Source organism: Anomaloglossus baeobatrachus, chromosome 10, assembly GCF_048569485.1.
Source record: "Anomaloglossus baeobatrachus isolate aAnoBae1 chromosome 10, aAnoBae1.hap1, whole genome shotgun sequence".
In the NCBI taxonomy this organism is placed as follows: domain Eukaryota; kingdom Metazoa; phylum Chordata; class Amphibia; order Anura; family Aromobatidae; genus Anomaloglossus; species Anomaloglossus baeobatrachus.
In genome coordinates this window covers 35273016-35297978 of record NC_134362.1, presented here as the reverse complement: position 1 = coordinate 35297978, position 24963 = coordinate 35273016, and the positions used below count along the sequence as shown (strand labels likewise).

At 45.8% G+C, this 24963-nt stretch overlaps 1 protein-coding gene across 1 annotated transcript in view; it reads left to right on the top strand.

Annotated features, from left to right (window-relative positions):
* LOC142254501 (capping protein, Arp2/3 and myosin-I linker protein 3-like) overlaps nt 1–24963 on the top strand; it is a 116373-nt gene that overhangs the window by 39259 nt on the left and 52151 nt on the right. The window contains exons 9-16 of the mRNA XM_075325590.1: nt 3659–3734; nt 7601–7689; nt 8219–8313; nt 10726–10812; nt 12343–12452; nt 17362–17439; nt 17534–17610; nt 18844–18945. Coding sequence (XP_075181705.1) covers nt 3659–3734; nt 7601–7689; nt 8219–8313; nt 10726–10812; nt 12343–12452; nt 17362–17439; nt 17534–17610; nt 18844–18945 — 714 coding nt within the window. The remainder of the gene's footprint in view (nt 1–3658; nt 3735–7600; nt 7690–8218; nt 8314–10725; nt 10813–12342; nt 12453–17361; nt 17440–17533; nt 17611–18843; nt 18946–24963) is intronic.

Below are 24963 nucleotides of genomic sequence, written 5' to 3'. Positions count from 1 at the left end.
TGCGGGGCCCCCTGGCTCTGGTGAAAGAGGCTTGGGAAGGGGATTTGGCCACCCCTGGAGTGTCGGTTATCGAGTATGTCATGCGCTTCCGGAACAAAATGCAGGCCTTGACGCAACTGGTACACGACAATATGGCTCAAGCCCAGGCCGATCAGAAGCGTTGGTACGACCAGAACGCTTGTGAGAGGACCTACCAAGTGGGTCAAAAGGTGTGGGTACTGGTCCCCGTACCACAGGACAAGCTTCAGGCAGCCTGGGAAGGCCCATACCTCGTGTACCAGCAGCTCAACCCTGTAACGTACCTGGTCACCCTGGACCCTGCCCGTGGAAGGCGGAGGCCCTTCCATGTGAACATGATGAAGGCACATCATGAGCGGGAGGCATGTGCGCTCCCCGTGTGCAACCTGCCCGAGGAGGGAGAAGCGGAAACCCTCTTGGATATGCTAGCCCAGGTTAGGGCAGGCGGATCCATTGAGGATGTGGAGGTTGGCCACCAGCTCTTGGAGGACCAACGGTCCCAGCTGTGGGCCACCCTCCTCCCCTTCCGGGGGTTGTTTACCAACCAGCCCGGAAGGACTGACTTGGCTGTCCATCACGTGGACACTGGGGATCATCCCCCGATCCGGCGTTCAGCATATCGGGTCTCCCTGGAAGTGCAGCAACACATGCGCCAGGAGATTGACGAGATGCTGAAGCTGGGGGTGATCCAGGCATCCAACAGCGCTTGGGCCTCGCCTGTAGTCCTCGTCCCTAAGAAGGACCGAACCACTCGGTTCTGCGTGGACTACAGGGGGCTCAATGCTGTCACGGTCGCCGATGCGTACCCAATGCCACGCATCGATGACCTGCTCGATCAGTTGGCCGGGGCTCAGTACCTGACCATCATGGATCTGAGCCGGGGATATTGGCAGATCCCCCTGACTCCCAAGGCCAGGGAACGCTCTGCCTTTATTACCCCATTTGGACTGTACGAGTCCACGGTGATGCCATTCGGGATGAGGAATGCCCCTGCCACTTTCCAGCGGATGGTCAACACCCTGCTCAAGGGACTTGAAGGGTACGCGGCCGCGTACCTGGATGACATTGCCGTCTTCAGTCCCACCTGGGAGGACCACCTAGAGCATCTAGCACAGGTGCTCAGGCGGATCCACCGGGCAGGTTTGACCATCAAGCCGGGAAAGTGTCAGCTGGCCATGAGCGAGGTCCAGTACCTCGGTCACCGGGTAGGTGGGGGAACGCTGAAGCCCGAGCCTGAGAAAGTGGAGGCCATCGCATCCTGGCCCACCCCCAGGACCAAGAAGCAGGTGATGTCCTTCTTGGGGACCGCTGGGTACTATAGGAGGTTTGTTCCATGCTATAGTAGCCTGGCAAAGCCCTTGACGGACCTCACCAAGAAGAAGCTGCCCTCTGCAGTCGATTGGACAGTGGACTGCGAGACAGCCTTCCGGGCCCTAAAGGACGCCCTGTCCAGCCCGCCCGTGCTACAGGCAGCCGACTTCACGCGGCCGTTTGTAGTACAGACCGACGCCAGTGACTTCGGCCTCGGTGCGGTGCTCAGCCAGGTGGACTCTGCGAGCCAAGAGCACCCAGTCTTGTACCTGAGCAGGAAGCTGTTACCAAGGGAAGTGGCCTATTCTACAATGGAGAAGGAGTGCCTGGCCATAGTGTGGGCCCTGCAGCGTCTGCAACCCTATCTATACGGGCGCCACTTCATCGTGGAGACGGACCACAATCCCCTCAGCTGGTTGCACACCGTCTCTGGGACGAATGGGCGATTGTTGCAATGGAGCCTTGCGCTCCAGCAATACAACTTCACCATTCGCCACAAAAGGGGCCGTGACCACGGTAACGCAGACGGGCTGTCCCGACAAGGAGAGGTCGCGGACGGGCGCACGGGGGAACACCGGAGTGTGCTGCCCCCTAGCGCCCTCAAAAGGGGGGAGGTGTGAGGTAAATCCGGAGATATGACGATAAATCATGACATTCAAGTCATGTCAGGAAGCCCTCTCCTGGTGTCACTACCCCCTTCCCTTCACACAACTGGTTTAGCAACAAATCCATGGCCATGTCCTGTGATATGGAAATTAGGTGGCTTTAGGACAATGGATACAGGATGACTCCCTGCCGTCACCCTGTAGTAGGAGCTGCTAGCTAGTTAGCAAGGCTATGGAAATAGCCAGACAGAACGACTCCAGTAAAAAATGGTTCATATCTCGCAAGCCATATCTCCGATAAATATGGCAACCATAACAATGGTGTCTCCGCATGTGGACGATGCTGGCACACCCTTTTTATGGAAGTAGGACATTGGGAAACACACCAAACGTGATATCAGCCATATGGGAACTCGTAGACAGGTCATGAGTCCCCTCGTTCTGCAGCTAAATTCATAACTGTCACAATGAGAGCATTGGCGTCCGTCTACGACGCTCCCAGGCACAGTTATGGCCAAAATCCCCTTTTCTGGATAATTCTGATCCATGCAGGGGGAGTGGCAGTGCTTCCCCGTGAGGTCACTAAGGTAGGAGGGGACCTGGATTTGCCCAGGTTGATAACCCTGCTTCGGCCATTTTCCAAGGTTCTTCTCGCTGGGGGCACGTGTAGGAAACATCTGTGGGAGTTCCTGGAAACCTGGTCTACAGCGCCCCCCTGTGGCCAGACACACAAGGTAACTGATGTAATTGTATACCTGTTTGTAACCCATGCTTTATCTGTAACTGTACTCTGACATATGTATATTCTGTAGATTCCCTATTGTATATATTGTAGTTCTAGTGTGCTTTAAGCTGATTAAATTATATAATTAATCTTGGGCTGTTCTGTTATCTCGATCTCGAATCCCACGTCTGTGTGTTCGGCTAATAGTTACCGTGAAGCGGTTGGTGGCAGCGAGTTGTGCCAAGGATTATTGTGGGGAGGCCAGTGAGATTCAGGAAGATATTATATATTCCGCCCGCGGAGGTCGGGGGAATATATACCTTACTCTCACCGGGGACCCTTCAATAATCGGCATAAGTAGTATAGCGGCCTCCTTGCTTATTGTCGGGCAATTCCATAATTGGCCTGACTATAAGAGGGGCGCTAGAGAGCGCGTCACGTGCTCTGTCTGTCGGTCGGGAGGTATAAAGGAGGGGTGACCCCCACTTGTTACCCCCCGATTGTGACGTACTGGTAGCCAGCGCGGGGGATTTCTGAGTGACCCCCCCGGTGGTTTGTGACACAAGGGCTACTCTGTCCAGTGACGTCACTTGCGGGGGCAATGCTGGTCTCAGCTTGCCCTGGGTACTATGAGTGCAATGATAGTGCACACCGCTCTGTGCTGCCAGCTCTACTGATCTGAACTGGGAACAGAGAGAACGATATCACTGTGCAGATCGCCCAGTGGCCAGGGAGGGACAGAGAACCCCCTGAAACGAGTGTCACTGCAATCCAGTGGCAGCTCTCATCAGAGCCGTACACAGAGCAGGACTATAGAGTTTAATTACTGCTACAAGCAACATTTACAGATTCTACCAACATTGGGGGTCATTTTTATGTTTGTAAGATGACTAATAACAATAGTGGATTCAAAATTAGGTAATAATTATCACTATGGTGAAAAGACTAATTTTGATGGCGTTCCATCGGACAGACTTAAAATTCCGTTTTTTAATTTTAGTGATGTTGCGCTGGCAGTAGCTTCATTGTCATTCAACCAATGGTTCACAAAACTTTATTGCAAAGATTTCCGCTTGGTAAGTAAAATGCTGGTGATATTTTACTATCTTTTTGAAAGTGTGTATGTAAAAAGCACTATGGTGAGGGCACAATATAGCAGTGCCTACTGTGTGCCAGTATTAGGGCTCATTCTGACCAGGGTACTAACATATGGACAATACATGGAGCTTCTTTTTTGCATGTAGATGTGATTTAAGGTTCGCTCACATCTGCGTATAAATACGCCGAGTGCAATCCGATAAAAAATCATATTGCATTCGCACCAATGAGTCAGTGCTGAGCTATGATTTTTTTTTCTATTTATTAAGTATTTGCTTTTTTTTATTTTTTTTTTTTATTTATTTATTTTTTTTAAATATTTCCATATTGTTAGAAAAATTTCGACTGTGATTATTTGAAAAATAGTAAAAAAAATATTTCCAATAAGTAAAATGTTTTTGCAACACTGACTACAAAAGGATCATTCTAGTGCCTTTTTGTTCATTCTTTTGCTATTTAGTTACGTTATTACATTTATCTTTGTGCAGAAAATACTCTTGAAATTGAATTAAAGAATTTAAAAAAGAACAAAACTTCACAAATGAAGAATACACTTGCCCGAATGATGTATGAATATGTGGCAGTGTTTCATTATTACAAGGCATGCTAATAGCTCTCTCCCAGAAGGAAAGAAAGCTATCTTGCAACTGCTGGATGCTTCTCTGTACATCCATTTATGACCCTTGCAGCACACCGTTGTTTTGGGGGGCACTTGTCATCTTCAATGTGAAGCTGCATTTGGCTGGATGTTTAGCTCACTAGTGCCTCTTTTTGGAGATAGTTATCATGTCAGGCATGCCTGCACCACATATGGTCTGCAGGCCTTAGCGGCCCACTCTGGCAGATGTAGCTCCCTGCTTTTATGAATTCAGGGAGTAATGTTCGAATGGATTTGCATCTCTCAGACGCGAATATATTTAAAAACCTGAGCACTCGCGCAGAGCAGAAGAGAACTTGTCAGCTCTGGCTCCGACATGCAGCAGTGTGGGGAGGTCACTTAAAACTTAATCTCTAAGTTTTGAGTATTTTTATGAGGAGGATTTGATTAGTTTCTGCTACAAAAACTCATTTTTTGGAGCAGGAACTGAGCAGAAACTCCCCAAATCCACCTCAAATACTTATAATGTGCTTCTGGTGATGTATTTATGTACTTATGGTGGTTCTAGTGATGTATTTATGTACTTATGGTGCTCTTTGCGATGTATTCATGTACTGATGGTGGTTCTGGTGGTGTATTAATGTACTGTTGGTGGTTCTGGTGATGTATTTATGTACTGATGTTGGTTATGGTGATGTACAGTTAGGTCCAGAAATATTTGGACAGTGACACAATTTTCGCGAGTTGGGCTCTGCATGCCACCACATTGGATTTGATATGAAACCTCTACAACAGAATTCAAGTGCAGATTGTAACGTTTAATTTGAAGGTTTGAACAAAAATATCTGATAGAAATTGTAGGAATTGTACACATTTCTTTACAAACACTCCACATTTTAGGAGGTCAAAAGTAATTGGACAAATAAACCAAACCCAAACAAAATATTTTTATTTTCAAGATTTTGTTGCGAATCCTTTGGAGGCAATCACTGCCTTAAGTCTGGAACCCATGGACATCACCAAACGCTGGGTTTCCTCCTTCTTAATGCTTTGCCAGGCCTTTACAGCCGCAGCCTTCAGGTCTTGCTTGTTTGTGGGTCTTTCTGTCTTAAGTCTGGATTTGAGCAAGTGAAATGCATGCTCAATTGGGTTAAGATCTGGTGATTGACTTGGCCATTGCAGAATGTACCACTTTTTTGCACTCATGAACTCCTGGGTAGCTTTGGCTGTATGCTTGGGGTCATTGTCCATCTGTACTATGAAGCGCCGTCCGATCAACTTTGCGGCATTTGGCTGAATCTGGGCTGAAAGTATATCCCGGTACACTTCAGAATTCATCCGGCTACTCTTGTCTGCTGTTATGTCATCAATAAACACAAGTGACCCAGTGCCATTGAAAGCCATGCATGCCCATGCCATCATGTTGCCTCCACCATGTTTTACAGAGGATGTGGTGTGCCTTGGATCATGTGCCGTTCCCTTTCATCTCCAAACTTTTTTCTTCCCATCATTCTGGTACAGGTTGATCTTTGTCTCATCTGTCCATAGAATACTTTTCCAGAACTGAGCTGGCTTCATGAGGTGTTTTTCAGCAAATTTAACTCTGGCCTGTCTATTTTTGGAATTGATGAATGGTTTGCATCTAGATGTGAACCCTTTGTATTTACTTTCATGGAGTCTTCTCTTTACTGTTGACTTAGAGACAGATACACCTACTTCACTGAGAGTGTTCTGGACTTCAGTTGATGTTGTGAACGGGTTCTTCTTCACCAAAGAAAGTATGCGGCGATCATCCACCACTGTTGTCATCCGTGGGCGCCCAGGCCTTTTTGAGTTCCCAAGCTCACCAGTCAATTCCTTTTTTCTCAGAATGTACCCGACTGTTGATTTTGCTACTCCAAGCATGTCTGCTATCTCTCTGATGGATTTTTTCTTTTTTTCAGCCTCAGGATGTTCTGCTTCACCTCAATTGAGAGTTCCTTAGACCGCATGTTGTCTGGTCACAGCAACAGCTTCCAAATGCAAAACCACACACCTGTAATCAACCCCAGACCTTTTAACTACTTCATTAATTACAGGTTAACGAGGGAGACGCCTTCAGAGTTAATTGCAGCCCTTAGAGTCCCTTGTCCAATTACTTTTGGTCCCTTGAAAAAGAGGAGGCTATGCATTACAGAGCTATGATTCCTAAACCCTTTCTCTGATTTGGATGTGAAAACTCTCATATTGCAGCTGAGAGTGTGCACTTACAGCCCATATTATATATATAATTGTATTTCTGAACATGTTTTTGTAAACAGCTAAAATAACAAAACTTGTGTCACTGTCCAAATATTTCTGGACCTAACTGTATTTATGTACTGAAGGAGGTTCTGGTGATGTATTTATGTACTGATATTGGTTCTTGTAATGTATTCATGTAAGCACTTCTTTAAAGCCCCTATTTTTGCTTGTGTGGCAGTAATCCCCCTATTCTTGCTTGTGTGGCAATAAGCCCCTATTCTTGCTTGTGTGGCAATAAGCCCCTATTCTTGCTTGTGTGGCAATAAGCCCCTATTCTTGCTTGTGTGGCAATAAGCCCCTATTCTTGCTTGTGTGGCAAAAGGCCCCTATTCTTGCTTGTGTGGCAATAAGCCCCTATTCTTGCTTGTGTGGCAATAAGCCCCTATTCTTGCTTGTGTGGCAATAAGCCCCTATTCTTGCTTGTGTGGCAATAAGCCCCTATTCTTGCTTGTGTGGCAAAAGGCCCCTATTCTTGCTTGTGTGGCAATAAGCCCCTATTCTTGCTTGTGTGGCAATAAGCCCCTATTCTTGCTTGTGTGGCAATAAGCCCCTATTCTTGCTTGTGTGGCAAAAGGCCCCTATTCTTGCTTGTGTGGCAATAAGCCCCTATTCTTGCTTGTGTGGCAATAAGCCCCTATTCTTGCTTGTGTGGCAATAAGCCCCTATTCTTGCTTGTGTGGCAATAAGCCCCTATTCTTGCTTGTGTGGCAATAAGCCCCTATTCTTGCTTGTGGGGCAATAAGCCCCCATTCTTGCTTGTGTGGCAAAAAGCCCATATTCTTGCTTGTGTTACTTGTGTGGCAATAAGTCCCTATTCTTGCTTGTGTGGCAATAAGCCCCTATTCTTGCTTGTGTGGCAATATGCAACTATTCTTGCTTGTGGGGCAATAAGTCCCTATTCTTGTTTGTGTGTTGTAATAAGCCCCTATTCTTGCTTGTATTTATTTATTTATTTTTATATAGAGACCGGAGATTTCTGAGCAAATGTTATACGTGATAGGAAGGTCCAAGAAGATTGAAGAACTAGTTTTGGATAACTGTGGATTAAAATGGTAAGAATGTTATACATTACTGAAAACTACAGAGGAAAATGAGCCCAAGGAATATTATTAATAATGTAATTACTTTACAACATGTAGCTCGCCCACATCTGATTGCCATGTGATGTGTCAATTTAAAGTAGTTGTCTTATAAAGATCTATAATTTCTTTATGCACTATAGGGGCATAAGGAACAGAATGTAATATACATGTTCATTCTTTTTAGCATTTATTTAAAGGAAAAAAAATGCTATTAACCTGTAGATATGGAGTTAATCTGCAGGTTAATAGCATTATAAACTTGCCTGGAACCGGCACTGGGAGCCCCTGGAAGAAATGAACTTTATTCCTCCTGGCGACGCTCGGCTTCAAGTCCTAGGGGTGGCGCCGGCGGGGGTCTTTCTTTTTCATATCTTATATAATCTATCATTGAATATTGCTTTTTTTAGGGGCCTTGCACCAGCTTTTTGTTTTATTTTCTGCTTTTACATTTTTTCTTCTTCTTTATATCTATTTCATAATATCTATATTTTGTTTACAGTGAATTTGCCATCAAGATGGCTCAGACACTTGATACCAATGTCAGCAGTAAACTCCATACCATAAATCTTTCAGGAAATCAAATAGAAGATAGAGGTACATTAAATCATGTATATGTGCGTATGTATAAGTGTATGTGTATGCGTATGTGTGTCTGTGTGTGTTTGCGTGTATGTACAGTGACAGGCAAAAGGGTAACAATGTTTTGAACTTTGGACTTTCAGGCTCAATATCTCACCGTCCTCTACAGCTTTGGGTGTGAGACTTCCTTCATTTTATAGACAATCTTCTTGGCTATCTCATACATAAATGTGACTTGCAGCTATTTAGCATATAATTCGTTATGCAGATTCTTGTCATGTCACTGCATTGTTACTGTTTTGCTCCTGGTGTTTCAATTTTTTTTTCTTTCTGTATACTACAAATTACAACCTGTTCTCACACTCCCTAATAGTCAGTGTGTTATTACGTTGATTCACAAGCGAAAGGTTACTGGTTCGAATCGAGGAGCAGCCATAAAGAGTTCCCAAGAAAAGAGAAAATGCATCATCCAGCTCATCGATAGCGGTCTCTCAGCCAAGAAAATTACCAAACTGCATCACGTGAGGCCATGACAGTAGGAAGAATAAGAAATGAAGACTGTCCATCCATTCAAAAGCCAAGAGGGGACGTCCAGGCAAAATATTTTAGTCAACATGTCGGCTCTTCATGAGGGCTATCAGTTCTGGCTCGACAAATCCGGCAGTGGAGGCGGCTCGTCTGCTTCATAATAGTGAGATCACAGACATCCATACAAGCACTGAACGACGCTTGTTACCCGAGTCTGGAATGGTGGCCCGAAAAAAGGTGACGAAGCCTCAACTTCAATATCATCATAAGAAGGCTCGAGTTTGCAAAGAAGTAAGAAAAGTGGTCAGTAAAAGATTGGAAATGGGTGATCTGGAAATATGAGACGAATGTCAATAGCTAAGCTCCTATGGATGTCATGGGACTGGAATAAACAAGGGGGAAAAGGGGCTAACGGATCGAGAAATTGAAAGAACAGTCAAGTTTGGTGGAGGAGGTCTGATGATATAGGGGTGTTTCACAGCCAAAGGCATAGGATACTTGAGCAGGATGGATGGTGGTCTCAATGCTGAGCTATATGTGAGTATCTTACAAGATAAGTTACTTTATACACTAGAGTACTATTGCTATGAAAAGGACGACATAGTGTTCCAGCAGGACAACAACCCAAAGCATGCGGCAAAATTGGGGAATAAATAGGTCAATGACATTGAAGTAGAGGAGCTGGATTGTCCCCATAGTCCCTGGACCTCAACTCAATCCACCTCTTGTGGGTAGAGTTGAAGATAAAGCTGTATACATGCCCAAGTGAGACATCCAGTATACACCAACACTGGAAACGTGTAGAAGAGACCTGACCAGTATACACCAACACTGGGAACGTGTAGGAGACCTGACCAGTATACACCAACACTGGGAACGTGTAGAAGAGACCTGACCACTATACACCAACACTGGGAACGTGTAGAAGAGACCTGACCAGTATACACCAACACTGGGAACGTGTAGAAGAGACCTGACCAGTATACACCAACACTGGGAACGTGTAGAAGAGACCTGACCAGTATACACCAACACTGGGAACGTGTAGAAGAGACCTGACCAGTATACACCAACACTGGGAACGTGTAGAAGAGACCTGACCAGTATACACCGACACTGGGAACGTGTAGAAGAGACCTGACCAGTATACACCAACACTGGGAACGTGTAGGAGACCTGACCAGTATACACCAACACTGGAAACGTGTAGAAGAGACCTGACCAGTATACACCAACACTGGGAACGTGTAGAAGAGACCTGACCAGTATACACCAACACTGGGAACGTGTAGAAGAGACCTGGGGTCAGATTTCAGTTGAGACATGCTTGAATCTAATTGCAAGCATGACAAGAAAGATATAGGCAGTGAAAGTCAAAGGTATATTTACAATATGCTATGAAAATAATAAAAAGTTAAATTTAGATTTTTAGGAGCAAAACAGTAACATTACAGTGACATGGAAGAAACTGCATAACTAATCATATGCTAAATAGTTGTAAGTGAAATTTATGTATGGGATAGCGAAGATGATTGTCTACAAAATGAAGGTTGTCTCACTGCAAGGCTGTCGTAGATAGTGAGATATGGAGCCTGAAAGTGAAAAGATCAAAATATTGTTACCCTTTTGCTCGTCAGTATATAACCCAATGCAGAACGTGATTGGGCAAACCTTATTGGGGAATCGATTCTCCCATCTCTAGTTCCGATGGACTTTTTGGCCATGGATTCATCAGGCATTTTTCTCCAGAATTCTGGTGTAACACTTCTTCAAATATTGAGTTTCTACTTTTGAAGTAGTTTTACTCAACCTCAGGCAACCTTTTGACTCATTATAACTTACAAAGATGTTAATCATGGAATTATGTTGTAATTAAATCTTGTCTTGTTTTCTCGTAAGGACTGATTGCAATTAGCCAACATCTTAAACAACGTCAACAAGTTTTAAAACATCTCAGTCTGGCAAGAATTTCAATATCAGCAAAAGGTAATCAAAAGGTTTCTACATGTGTACACGAAAGAATGTAAATGAATTTTGGATCCTACAGGGAATGTGATATCGGTTTTCACAAGACACACTACATACGTTATTAATTAGAGCTCTTTGACCCCATTAGGCTTGGTATACTTAGAATATCATGGCTCAATTTACACCCATCCAGTGTCATTGAAAGCGCCTCAGTGACCCTCCTCCCTGCTGAAGCCTCACATTGCTCAGTACAAGCTGCAGCAGTCAGGTTGGATGGGTGGGTAGTTGAAGACTGAAAGTCTGGTACTCATGAGCGATGTCTTTCTATAGCTGGAGTCATAAAATGCTCATCTTAATATCAGGATTATACAAACATTCTGATATGGATTTCCAAAGTAAGTGACCAGTCTCATCCGGTCTAAAAGATGTATTTAATAATATATACAATTTGTATTGTGAAATCTAGTGACAGATCCACCTTAAAGGGAACCTGTCAGCAGATTTGGGGCCTATAAGCTGCAGTCACCACCAGTGGGCTCTTATATACAGGATTCTAACATACTGTATATATAAGAGCCCAGGCCGCTGTGTAGAACGTAAAAAACACTTTATAATACCTAAGCGGTCGCTGCAGTGGAGTTGGGTCATATGGGCGTCTCTGTTCTCCGGGTCCGGTGCCTCCTCTTTCGCCCATCTTTGTTGTCCTTCTTCTGAAGCCGGGGTGCATGGCTCGTCCTACGTCATTCACACTCGCCGGCATTGAGGTCGTGGCGCAGGGGCACTTTGATCTGCCCTGAGCAGGGCATATCAAAGTATTGTAGTGCGCCTGCGCGGGACTGGCAAGTGTGTATGACGTAGCCGCATCATGCACAGGCTTCAGAAAGAGGACGAAGATGGCCGAAAGAGGAGACACCAGAGAACGGAGACGCCCATATTACCAAACTCCACTGCAGAGACCATTTAGGTGAGTATTATAAAGTGAATTTTACTTTCTATACAGCGGCCTGGGCTCTTATATACAGCATGTTAGAATGCTGTATATAAGAGCCCACTGGTGGTGACCGCAGCTTATAGTCACCAAATCTGGTGACAGATTCCCTTTAAGGCCAAATGTATACAACCCTATTATGGATCAATGCTGCTACATGGAAAGTCCCTAGCTTGATGCAGAAGTTATATCCAAAATTTGGATGTGTCCTATTCTGTTCTGCTGTTCTAAACCTCCATCAGTTTAGACGGGACTTAGATTTACATATCAATTAGTGGAAAAAAAATATGGTCATGATATTACATGAGACATAAGACTGACATGTCCTGTAGTGGAGGAAAACCAGGTCATCATGAAACCAAGGAACTTTCGACATGGGATTGGAGTCAGGGGACTTGAAACATGTGTATAACATATCATGTCCAGTAGATTTTATTTTGTTCACTTGTTTAGGAAAAAATTGTTTAAAATTGTATTTTATTATAATGTTTATATATTATATAATTTATCATGATATAATATTTTATTATATATTTTTCTTGCTTTTTTTATCTTTCTAGGTATCAGCAGTTTATTTCAATCCCTTACTTTGAATGGATCATTTAGCAACTCTTTAAACCATCTTGATCTTTCTGGCAACCCTGGTGTTTTTGCCACAGAGGAATCCTCCGTAAGTCATAATTTTACATTGTCCAAATAATTTATTATATATATTATATATATATATATATATATATATACATACACATATATATATATATATATATATATATATATATATATATATATATATATATATATATTATACACTAGCTGTTGTACCCAGGCGTTGCCTGGGATAGTAACTGCCTCTCTGTCTCTCTCCCAGTCTCTGTCTGTGTCTATGTCTTTGTCTGTCTGTTTCTATCTCTCTGTCTGTATTTGTATCAGTCTGTCTCCATCTCTGTATCTATCTGTCTCTCTCTATCTCTGTGTCTGTCTCTTTCCCCGTCTGTCTCTTTCCCCGTCTGTCTCTTTCCCCGTCTGTCTCTTTCCCCGTCTGTCTCTTTCCCCGTCTGTCTCTTTCCCCGTCTGTCTCTTCCCCGGGCTGCCTCTTTTCAGGGCTGTCTCTTTCCAAGGCTTTCTCTTTCCAGGGCTGTCTCTTTGTCCGGGCTGTCTCTTTGCCTGTCTCTCCACTGACATCATATTACCTCACACATAAGCTTCTTAGACTAACAGTTTATTTTGTTCCTATAGCAACCACTGACAGTTGCTATTAATAGCCTGTAGCTCCCACCTCCATTCAGTTTAATAGAGGCAGGATTTTGGAGAGTAACTGTAAAGCACGGGGTTAAATTTTCCCGTCAAAACATAGTCTATGACGTTCCCTGAGCCACGTCAGGAGTTTGTGCAAAATTTCGTGATTGTAAATGAGACTGTGCAAATTCCTTTAGCGGACATACATACACACATACATGCACACATACACTGAGCTTTATATATTAGATTATAAATATATATATATATATATGTGTATATATATATATATATATATATGTATATGTATATATATATATATATATATATATATATACAGTTAGGTCCAGAAATATTTGGACAGTGACACAATTTTCGCGAGTTGGGCTCTGCATGCCACCACATTGGATTTGAAATGAAACCTCTACAACAGAATTCAAGTGCAGATTGTAACGTTTAATTTGAACAAAAATATCTGATAGAAATTGTAGGAATTGTCACATTTCTTTACAAACACTCCACATTTTAGGAGGTCAAAAGTAATTGGACAAATAAACCAAACCCAAACAAAATATTTTTATTTTCAATATTTTGTTGCGAATCCTTTGAAAGCAATCACTGCCTTAAGTCTGTAACCCATGGACATCACCAAACGCTGGGTTTCCTCCTTCTTAATGCCTTGCCAGGCCTTTACAGCCGCAGCCTTCAGGTTTTGCTTGTTTGTGGGTCTTTCCATCTTAAGTCTGGATTTGAGCAAGTGAAATGCATGCTCAATTGGGTTAAGATCTGGTGATTGACTTGGCCATTGCAGAATGTTCCACTTTTTTGCACTCATGAACTCCTGGGTAGCTTTGGCTGTATGCTTGGGGTCATTGTCCATCTGTACTATGAAGCGCCGTCCGATCAACTTTGCGGCATTTGGCTGAATCTGGGCTGAAAGTATATCCCGGTACACTTCAGAATTCATCCGGCTACTCTTGTCTGCTGTTATGTCATCAATAAACACAAGTGACCCAGTGCCGTTGAAAGCCATGCATGCCCATGCCATCACGTTGCCTCCACCATGTTTTACAGAGGATGTGGTGTGCCTTGGATCATGTGCCGTTCCCTTTCTTCTCCAAACTTTTTTCTTCCCATCATTCTGGTACAGGTTGATCTTTGTCTCATCTGTCCATAGAATACTTTTCCAGAACTGAGCTGGCTTCATGAGGTGTTTTTCAGCAAATTTAACTCTGGCCTGTCTATTTTTGGAATTGATGAATGGTTTGCATCTAGATGTGAACCCTTTGTATTTACTTTCATGGACTCTTCTCTTTACTGTTGACTTAGAGACAGATACACCTACTTCACTGAGAGTGTTCTGGACTTCAGTTGATGTTGTGAACGGGTTCTTCTTCACCAAAGAAAGTATGCGGCGATCATCCACCACTGTTGTCATCCGTGGACGCCCAGGCCTTTTTGAGTTCCCAAGCTCACCAGTCAATTCCTTTTTTCTCAGAATGTACCCGACTGTTGATTTTGCTACTCCAAGCATGTCTGCTATCTCTCTGATGGATTTTTTCTTTTTTTTCAGCCTCAGGATGTTCTGCTTCACCTCAATTGAGAGTTCCTTAGACCGCATGTTGTCTGGTCACAGCAACAGCTTCCAAATGCAAAACCACACACCTGTAATCAACTCCAGACCTTTTAACTACTTCATTGATTACAGGTTAACGAGGGAGACGCCTTCAGAGTTAATTGCAGCCCTTAGAATCCCTTGTCCAATTACTTTTGGTCTCTTGAAAAAGAGGAGGCTATGCATTTCAGAGCTATGATTCCTAAACCCTTTCTCCGATTTGGATGTGAAAACTCTCATATTGCAGCTGGGAGTGTGCACTTTCAGCCCATATTATATATATAATTGTATTTCTGAACATGTTTTTGTAAACAGCTAAATTAACAAAACTTGTGTCACTGTCCAAATATTTCTGGACCTAACTGTGTATATATGTATATATATATATATATATATATATATATATATATATATATATATATATATATATATATATCCTTTTTTTTTATTGTTGTCTCTGAACTTAGTTTTCTGATCAGGATGTTGACTTGACTTGACTTGACTTGATTTTTAAACTCTTCCAGTTTGCTAAATAACATAAGAAAAAAACATATTTACCTCCTTGACCGCCACCGCTCTCGGCTCCCATCACTGTTACATAAGTGCAGCAGCCTATCAGGGGCTGCTGATGGACTGCAGCACTGTGACAGAAACAATATTTGGAGATCACAGATATAGGAGCTAAGTTGTTTTTTTTTCTGATTTTTATTTAGCACTAATAGGGTGTTTGTTAGTAGACAACCCCTTTAATCTGTCTTTTTTTCCACTGCTTTTACTTTCCCAGGATGTTAGCATTTGTGGGCACTACTATGTTGTCATAATGTGGCTGCAGGATTGCGAGGGACATGGGTCTTCTATACTGTCCCTAATGCTATGAGACCTAAGGCTATCCCTGTCATCAGGGTTACCCTTAATGGTGGAGATGCCTGAGTCCCGTGCCTTGCTTTTCTTCTGAGCAGAGCTAATCTGATTCCCTGCTCAACAGGGAAGGAAGGGGCAGGGGTGACATGGAAACACTGATCAAAACAGACAGGGAAAAAACAAAACTCAGACACACTGCAAGCTCACTGGAACAAATAGTAAGAAACTAAGACGAAAGTAAGAGAAGTAAGGTAGCAACAAAAGGACAAGGGTTAATACCACAACCGCTCAAAGAAATAAAAAAAAAACTACAACAACCAGTAAGTCTGAATCAAACCACCTCTCCAGACCAGTATAGACAAGCTATAGCTGGCACTAATGGAAGCTAGCATTTATATGAAGAGAGACAATGTGGCTGGCTCTCCCTCAGTATGTGACTAAAGGAGACTTAGTGGTACTTTGCACGCTGCGACATCGCTACTCCGATATCGTCTGGGTCAAATAGAAAGTGACGCACATCCGGCGCCGGTAAGAACGTCGCAACGTGTAAAGCCTAGATGCGCCGATAAACGATCGCAAAAGCGTAGAAAATCGGTGATCTGTGTAGTGTCGGTCATTTTCATAATGTCGCACCAATAGGAGATACGATGTAGTTCCTCGCTCCTGCGGCAGCACACATCGCTGTGTATGAAGCCGCAGGAGCGAGGAACATCTCCTTACCTGTGTCCACCGGCTATGCGGAAGGAAGGAGGTGGGCGGGATGTTTACGTCCCGCTCATCTCCGCCCCTCCGCTTCTATTAGGCGACTGCCATGAGACGTGCTTAGGAAGGAGGCGGGTCGCCGGCCGGAGCGACGTCGCAGGGCAGGTATGTGCATGTGAAGCTGCCGTAGCGATAATGTTCGCTACGGCAGCTATCACAAGATATCGCATGTGCGACGGGGGCGGGGACTATCGCGCTCGGCATCGCTAGCCGATGCTAGCGGTGTCACAACGTGCAAAGTACCCCTAAGAGGCAGACCAGCAGAGATTAACTCTTGCTAGCCTGCCTATGAACTGCAAGTCTGTGGGTCGACGTCAGAGTCTACCTGAGTTGATCACAGACATCATAGACGTTAGCAAGCAAGGTGCAAGAATCTGGAGTTTCCACAGATCTTGACGCAACCATGACAACCGACGATGGTTGCAAAAGCCTTCTTGTAATATATGGTCCACCTCTCAATCAAGCAGAACCGTGATGACTTTTTAGTGTTTCCGACTTCAGAATGCTCCCAAGATTTCCGCTCATGGTCGGGACTCCAGCTGACATATAGTTGCATGTAATTTAACCTTTTAGATGCTACAATTAATAGTACCTGTAGCATGTAAGGTGTTAGACAAAGCGAGGAGGAATCTTTTTGAGTGATTGTGGGTGCAATGGGAATATCACCCTTTTTTATTATCTATTATTTAAGTTGTTTTTTTTTAACTGTGTTGTTTGGGGTTTATTTTATTTTTTTTTTTTTAATTTACAGCTCTCAGGATACTGATCCACTATTGTCTTTTGTTTCCATAAAAATATTTTTAATATATAAAAATATAATTTAAAAAAAAAAACAAAAAACAAAAACATAATTAGTATTGTTGCATTTCTACCAACTTATCGCATAAACTTAACTTGCTTATTTTTACTGTGCAATAAATGGATTAAAATGAAAAGTGCAAAGAATAATGGCAGAATTGCATTTATTCATTCAACCCCCTTCCTCACCAGCAAGATTTAGAGGGTAACCATCATTTTAGTTTTTTTATTTCATAAATTAATAGTGCACAAGCAAAGCAAATATTCTCGTAATACACTGATTTACTATTTTTTTTTCTTATTCTAGAATTTATTTCACTTTTTAAATCACTGCACTTCACTTTGTCATCTTAACCTCTCTGAAACAGACTGCGCTCTAGATTCTGTAAGTATAGACTGGATGTTCGCAATGATTTCTTATCATTTGTAGAAGGTGGTACACTTTATATTTTCATTTAATGTATTTCTCTTTTTCTTAGCTCTTTGAATCCTTGCTTCATGGTTGCTGCTCCAGCCTATGTTATCTGAATGTTGCAAGAAATGTGTATTCACATAGGTAATATGACAATGTGAGCGGGTTATTACATTTTCTGGTCATCGGACATCATGGGAATATTAACCCAGATCAGCTCTGACACATTTCACTGGTAAATTTGAAATGTTGGTCTAAAGCTTCCAATAGTCATTGCAGACCTAAAAAGCATGCCGGCTATAGCTCATACCTATGCTGTCCATGTTGAAGGAACTTTTCGCTGCATAGCTATAGTGTCATTTCTTACCTGCAAAATTTCCTACTGAAGAAACCTAGGAGAGCTTTTTGATGCATCTTTCCCCACCCATTTGCTTAACCCTCCTTGTGTTGTCTTATTGTAGTGGCAAGAGTAGCACACGGGCCTTCACTAGCCATGGTGAGTTTAACGCCAGTGAAGGCCTAGGCATGTGATGGCACACGGAGCGAATCACCCGTCAAGAGACGTTGGGGAGTGCAGAGTTCAGCTTCATTTGGGACTCTGGTCTCCTCTCCATAGCACCAGGGCCTACCTACCATTATAGCCTCTATGTTGTGGTGCTCGCCGGGAGTCCCTTTATACCTAGCAGGACACTGGTAAGCACTACATGACACTGTGAAGCCGGTATCGCGCTTTCAACAGTATTGGCATCATTGATGGAAGAGGGAGCCGTCCGATCCCTCCTCCATCATTCTCCCAGCGCGCCTGAGCTCTGATGAGATTGAGAAAGTGACCTCCAGCCCTCACAAAAGGCCCTGTGTTATCCGGCAAGTCATAAGTAACTGGGGCAGACAGATCATAGGTGCAACTTATGCGGCCATACAGGGGCCCATCAGGTAAGGGGGGGGGTCCGTTTCTACCTCCAAAGCAGGTGGAATTGTTTATTTTTATGAGCTCTTGAGTCGCAAGGGGTCCATATATTGTTCTTGCACAGTGGTCCTCTTCTGTGTTTGTCAGGCAGCGATAGGTAAGGTCACTTGATGGCACAGCGGATACGAGCGGCCTTGGAAATGTTAGAAGATGGCGACCGGTAACTATTATAAAACAATGTCTACGCACACAACTCATTGCTAAGAGAGAAGACCTTTAAGCTGGGCCTAAATAGAAATGCAGCCACAACAGGCCTGAAGGCCTTGGTTAGGCCTCTGGCTGCTATGGCAACCCAGTAGTTTTAGTCCATGTGATGAATTTAAGGCCATATCGGTTTTCATTGTAGGATTATACATGTTAAATTATTAATAATATATACTGATTTATATAGTATTTTACTTATTTTGCAGAAAAATGAAAGAAATATCTCCTATCACCATGTTTCTAAGCCAGGCCTTTTCTCTCAAACACCTCATCCTATCTGGGACAAAACTACCAACACAAGCATTGAGGTATTTCCCTGTTATTGGCATTGACCTTCACCAGGCCGTCCATGCTAATACTAACCGTATAACCGTATGTAGTTGCCTTTTAGGCCTCTCTTACATGTCTGACATTCACAGCTTGAGTACAGACCTCAGTGTCCAGACCGACCACCGGCCTCCTGAGAACTCAGTGCGGCCAGCCTGGACATCGTGGTCCATAGCCAGGCCGTGAATGTCTGATGTGTACAACCAGTCTTAAATTGAGTTAATTAACTTATCTCCTTAAAGGGATTTTACCACTATAATATGGCTCTTTAAATACCAATTATTACTCCTAATTAGTAACCATAAAATATTGAAATATAAAGGGTACATATGAGTCTAAACATTAGAACATAACCAAAAGGTTGGGGCTCCACGGTAACTTTGGCCAAAGTGGGCTAGCCGTCACTGCTACATCCCACCGCGTAAAAGAGAATAAGGTCATATTGGAACATGAGGGTACTGCGATGTGGACAAGCAAGTCATGAAAACATCTGACGTGGTTGGAGTATTTGTGACTTGCATGTCTCTTGGGGTCATAATATGACACCGTTCACTTCAATTGTGCTGTGGTGTATCAGCAACACCTAGCAAACCTTTGCCACTTGACAGGTGTCACTGGCAAAGTCGCCATGTAGCCCCAGCCTTAGACTAACCAGGATTTTTGATGCTCTGTGGCTGCATAGTACCAAGTTGTTCAGTGTGCAGTGTCATAACTTAAAACTCGTGGGCCCCAATACAAAATTTACAACAAGACCCTCAACTTTCCCAGATCTTTAATAGTATAAAGGCCACTTTACACGCAGCAACATCGATAGCGATGTCGCTGCCGATCGCACCCGCCCCCGTCGTTTGTGCGTCACGGGCAAATCGCTGCCCCTGGCGAGCAATATCGCTGGTACACGTCACACGAACTTACCTTCCTAACGACGTCGCTGTGGGCGGCGAACAACCTCTTTTTTAAGGGAGAGGTTCGTGCGACGTCACACAGCAGACCACCAATAGAAGCGGAGGGGCGGAGAGCAGCCACATGAACGTCACTCCCGCCTCGTTGCCAGAGGACGCAGGTACGCTGTTGTTCGTCGTTCCTGGGGTGTCACACGTAGCGATGTGTGCTGCCTCAGGAATGACGAACAACCTGCGTACCAAACGAGCAACGATATTTGGGAAATGAACAACGTGTCAACGATCAACGATTTTTCACTATTTCTTCGGCGCTCCATTGGGAGACCCAGACGATTGGGTGTATAGTACTGCCTCCGGAGGCCACACAAAGCATTACACTAAAAAGTGTAAGGCCCCTCCCCTTCTGGCTATACACCCCCCGTGGGATCACGGGCTGACCAGTTTTCTGCTTTATGCGAAGGAGGTCAGACATCCACGCATAGCTCCACTGTTTAGTCAGCAGCAGCTGCTGACTATGTCGGATGGAAGAAAAGAGGGCCCATACTAGGGCCCCCAGCATGCTCCCTTCTCACCCCACTTTATGTCGGCGGTGTTTGTTAAGGTTGAGGTACCCATTGCGGGTACGGAGGCTGGAGCCCACATGCTGTTTCCTTCCCCATCCCCCTGAGGGGCTCTGAGGAAGTGGGATCTTACCGGCCCCCAAGCCCTGAGGCCGGGCTCCATCCACAGACCCATGGAACCTGCTGGATACGGAGCTGGGTACCGTTCAGGGACAAGGCCCTGCGACATTCAGGTACTCTGTGTCCCAAACAGGCCGCGCACATTCCAGACTTGCTGGGTGTGCTAGTGCGCCGGGGACAGTAGCGCTGCGCGCTGGGGTTACAGTCACTGCAGTTTTTCTGAGTGACTTTATGTATTGGGGACTGCCGCGCCGGCCGCCCCTGGAGCGGCGGCGCGGCTGCGACTTGTAGTGCGCCGGGGACTTAGCGCCGACCGTGCTTTTACGACGGCGTCGCTTATAAATTTAGTCCCCGGCTTCTGCGGCCTAGCTCCGCTTCGTTCCCGCCCCCACCCTGTCAATCAGGGCAAGGGAGAGACGCTGTACGATTAATCAGCGCCGAGGGCTGGAGTCTTATTTACATGCTCCAGCCCTCTCACTGAGCACAGTGGGACGCAGGTTTCCCGCTCTTTGTCTGCACACGCCCAGGGCCCGCCCCTCTCCATAGGACGCCGGCAGCCATTCCTACATGCAGTCTGGCTGGAGAACGGACACAGGCTCTGGGAGACCCAGACAAGGGATTTCTGGCGACCACACACCCGCGTTAAGCGGGCGGTAAGCAGCACATTAGTGCTGGCCCCACTAGTGCCACGGTGTTATTTTGGTGTAACTTTTTTCTCTATACCATATATATATATATATTGCACTGTAAGGTCGCTTCTTGGCTGTATACCCTATCTTGCTCTGAGGAGACGACAACATGTCATCCGCAAAACGCAAGGGTGCCAAGACACAGGCTGTAAGCGCTGCTTGTGCCGCTTGTGGGGCTGATCTACCGGCAGGTTACAATGACCCCCATTGTGTGCAATGTTCGGTCCCTGTGCCACTTCGTCAGCCGGAGTCTATGGTGGTAGTGGCCCAGGCAGAGTCGCCGGTGAACCCTGTCCCGGTGACGGGGACAGAGTTTGCAGTTTTTGCTGACAAGATGTCTGTCACTATGACAAAGATCCTAGAAACCTTGCAGGCCAGGCCAGTTACTCAGACCATGGACACTGCTGCGGCAACGTTCCCCGGTCCCCCTCAGTTGGAGTTAATCCGTGCTTCAAGGGGGTCCCAGGCATCTCAGCCTGACGGCTCTGATTCAGATGACAGTCCCAGGCAGCCTAAGCGAGCTCGCTGGGAGAGACCCTCCACGTCATCACGCGGATCAGGGTCTCAGCGAGAGGAGTCTCTACATGATGAGACAGAGGAGGGTGATCAGGAGTCTAATCCTGAAACCGCTCTCAATCTGGATACTCCTGATGGTGACGCCATGGTAAATGACCTTATAGCGGCCATCAATAGTCTATTGGAAATTTCTCCCCCTGCCCCTTCTGCAGAGGAGGCAGCTGCACAGCAGGAGAAGTTCCATTTCAGGTATCCCAAGCGTAAACTGAGTACTTTTCTGGACCACGCTGACTTCAGAGAATCAGTCCAGAGACACCATGCTTACCCAGACAAGCGTTTCTCCAAACGTCTTAAAGATACACGTTATCCCTTTCCCCCTGACGTGGTCAAACGCTGGACCCAGTGTCCAAAGGTGGACCCCCCAATCTCCAGGCTTGCGGCTAGATCCATAGTTGCAGTGGAGGATGGGGCTTCACTTAAAGATGCCAATGACAGACAGATGGACCTTTGGTTGAAATCTGTCTATGAAGCTATCGGCGCGTCGTTTGCTCCAGCATTCGCGGCCGTGTGGGCACTCCAAGCTATTTCAGCTGGTCTGGCACAGGTGGACTCTATCATACGTCCAGCAGTGCCGCGAGTAGCGTCCCTAACCTCGCAAATGTCTGCGTTTGCGACTTACGCTATCAACGCTGTCCTGGACTCTACAAGCCGTACCTCAATGGCGTCTGCCAACTCTGTGGTTTTGCGCAGAGCCTTGTGGTTAAAGGAATGGAAAGCGGATTCTGCTTCCAAAAAATGTTTAACCAGCTTGCCACTATCTGTAGATAGACTGTTTGGTGAACAATTGGCTGAAATCATTAAACAATCCAAGGGTAAAGACTCCTCCTTACCCCAACCCAGATCAAGCAAACCTCAACAGAGGAATTGGCAGTCGAGGTTTCGGTCCTTTCGAGGCTCCGGCAAGACCCAATTCTCCTCGTCCAAAGGGACTCAGAAGGAGCAAAGGAGCTCAGATTCCTGGCGGGCTCACTCACGCCCCAAGAAAGCAACCGGAGGAACCGCTTCCAAGGCGGCTGCCTCATGACTTTCGGCCTCCTCCCTCCGCATCCTCGGTCGGTGGCAGGCTCTCCCGCTTTTGCGACATTTGGCTGCCACAGGTCAAAGACCGGTGGGTAACAGACATTTTGTCTCACGGGTACAGGATAGAGTTCAGTTCTCGTCCTCCGCCTCGGTTCTTCAGAACCTCCCCACATCCCGACCGAGCAGATGCCCTTCTGCAGGCGGTGTGCTCACTAAAAGCAGAAGGAGTGGTGATCCCTGTTCCTCTGCAGGAACAAGGGCAAGGTTTTTACTCCAATCTCTTTGTGGTTCCAAAAAAGGACGTCTCGTTTCGTCCTGTTCTGGACCTAAAGCTGCTCAACAAGCATGTGAACGCCAGACGGTTCCGGATGGAATCCCTCCGCTCAGTCATTGCCTCAATGTCTCAAGGAGATTTCCTTGCATCAATAGACATCAAAGATGCTTATCTCCACGTGCCGATTGCTACAGAGCACCAACGCTTTCTACGTTTCGTGATAGGAGACGACCATCTCCAGTTCGTAGCTCTGCCATTTGGTCTGGCGACAGCCCCACGGGTTTTCACCAAGGTCATGGCGGCAGTGGTAGCAGTCTTGCATTCTCAGGGACATTCGGTGATCCCTTACTTAGACGATCTACTTGTCAAAGCACCCTCTCAAGAGGCATGCCAACTCAGCCTGAATGTTGCGCTGGAGACTCTCCAGACTTTCGGGTGGATCATCAACTTTTCAAAGTCAAATCTGTCACCGACTCAATCACTAACGTATCTTGGCATGGAGTTTCATACTCTCTCAGCGATAGTGAAGCTTCCGCTGGACAAGCAGCGGTCACTACAGACAGGGGTACAATCTCTCCTTCAGGGTCAGTCGCACCCCTTAAGGCGCCTCATGCACTTCCTAGGGAAGATGGTGGCAGCAATGGAGGCAGTCCCGTTCGCGCAGTTTCATCTGCGCCCACTTCAATGGGACATTCTCCGCCAATGGGACGGGAAGACAACTTCCCTAGACAGGAAAGTCTCCCTTTCTCAGACGGCCAAGGACTATCTGCAATGGTGGCTTCTTCCCACCTCATTATCACAGGGAAGATCCTTCCTACCCCCATCCTGGGCAGTGGTCACGACAGACGCGAGTCTGTCAGGGTGGGGAGCAGTTTTTCTCCACCACAGGGCTCAAGGGACGTGGACTCAGCAGGAGTCCACCCTTCAGATCAATGTTCTGGAAATCAGGGCAGTGTATCTTGCCCTACTAGCCTTCCAGCAGTGGCTGGAAGGAAAGCAGATCCGAATTCAGTCGGACAACTCCACAGCGGTGGCATACATCAACCACCAAGGAGGGACACGCAGTCGGCAAGCCTTCCAGGAAGTCAGGCGGATTCTGATGTGGGTGGAGGAAAGAGCATCCACCATATCAGCAGTTCACATCCCGGGCGTCGAAAACTGGGAAGCAGACTTCCTCAGTCGCCAGGGCATGGACGCAGGGGAATGGTCCCTTCACCCGGACGTGTTTCAGGAAATCTGCCGCCGCTGGGGGGTGCCGGACGTCGACCTAATGGCGTCTCGGCACAACAACAAGGTCCCGACCTTCATAGCGCGGTCTCGCGATCAAAGAGCTCTGGCGGCAGACGCCTTAGTGCAAGATTGGTCGCAGTTCCGGCTCCCTTATGTGTTTCCACCTCTGGCACTCTTGCCCAGAGTGTTACGCAAGATCAGATCCGATTGCGGCCGCGTCATACTCGTCGCCCCAGACTGGCCGAGGAGGTCGTGGTACCCGGATCTGTGGCATCTCACGGTCGGCCAACCGTGGGCACTACCAGACCGTCCAGACTTACTGTCCCAAGGGCCGTTTTTCCATCGGAATTCTGCGGCCCTGAACCTGACTGTGTGGCCATTGAGTCCTGGATCCTAGCGTCTTCAGGATTACCCCAAGGGGTCGTGGCCACCATGAGACAGGCTAGGAAGTCCACTTCTGCTAAGATCTACCACAGAACGTGGAAGGTTTTCTTATCCTGGTGCTCTGCACAAGGAGTATCCCCCTGGCCATTCGCGTTACCTGTTGTTCTTTCCTTCCTGCAATCTGGGTTGGAAAAGGGCTTGTCGCTCGGCTCCCTTAAAGGGCAAGTCTCGGCACTATCCGTGT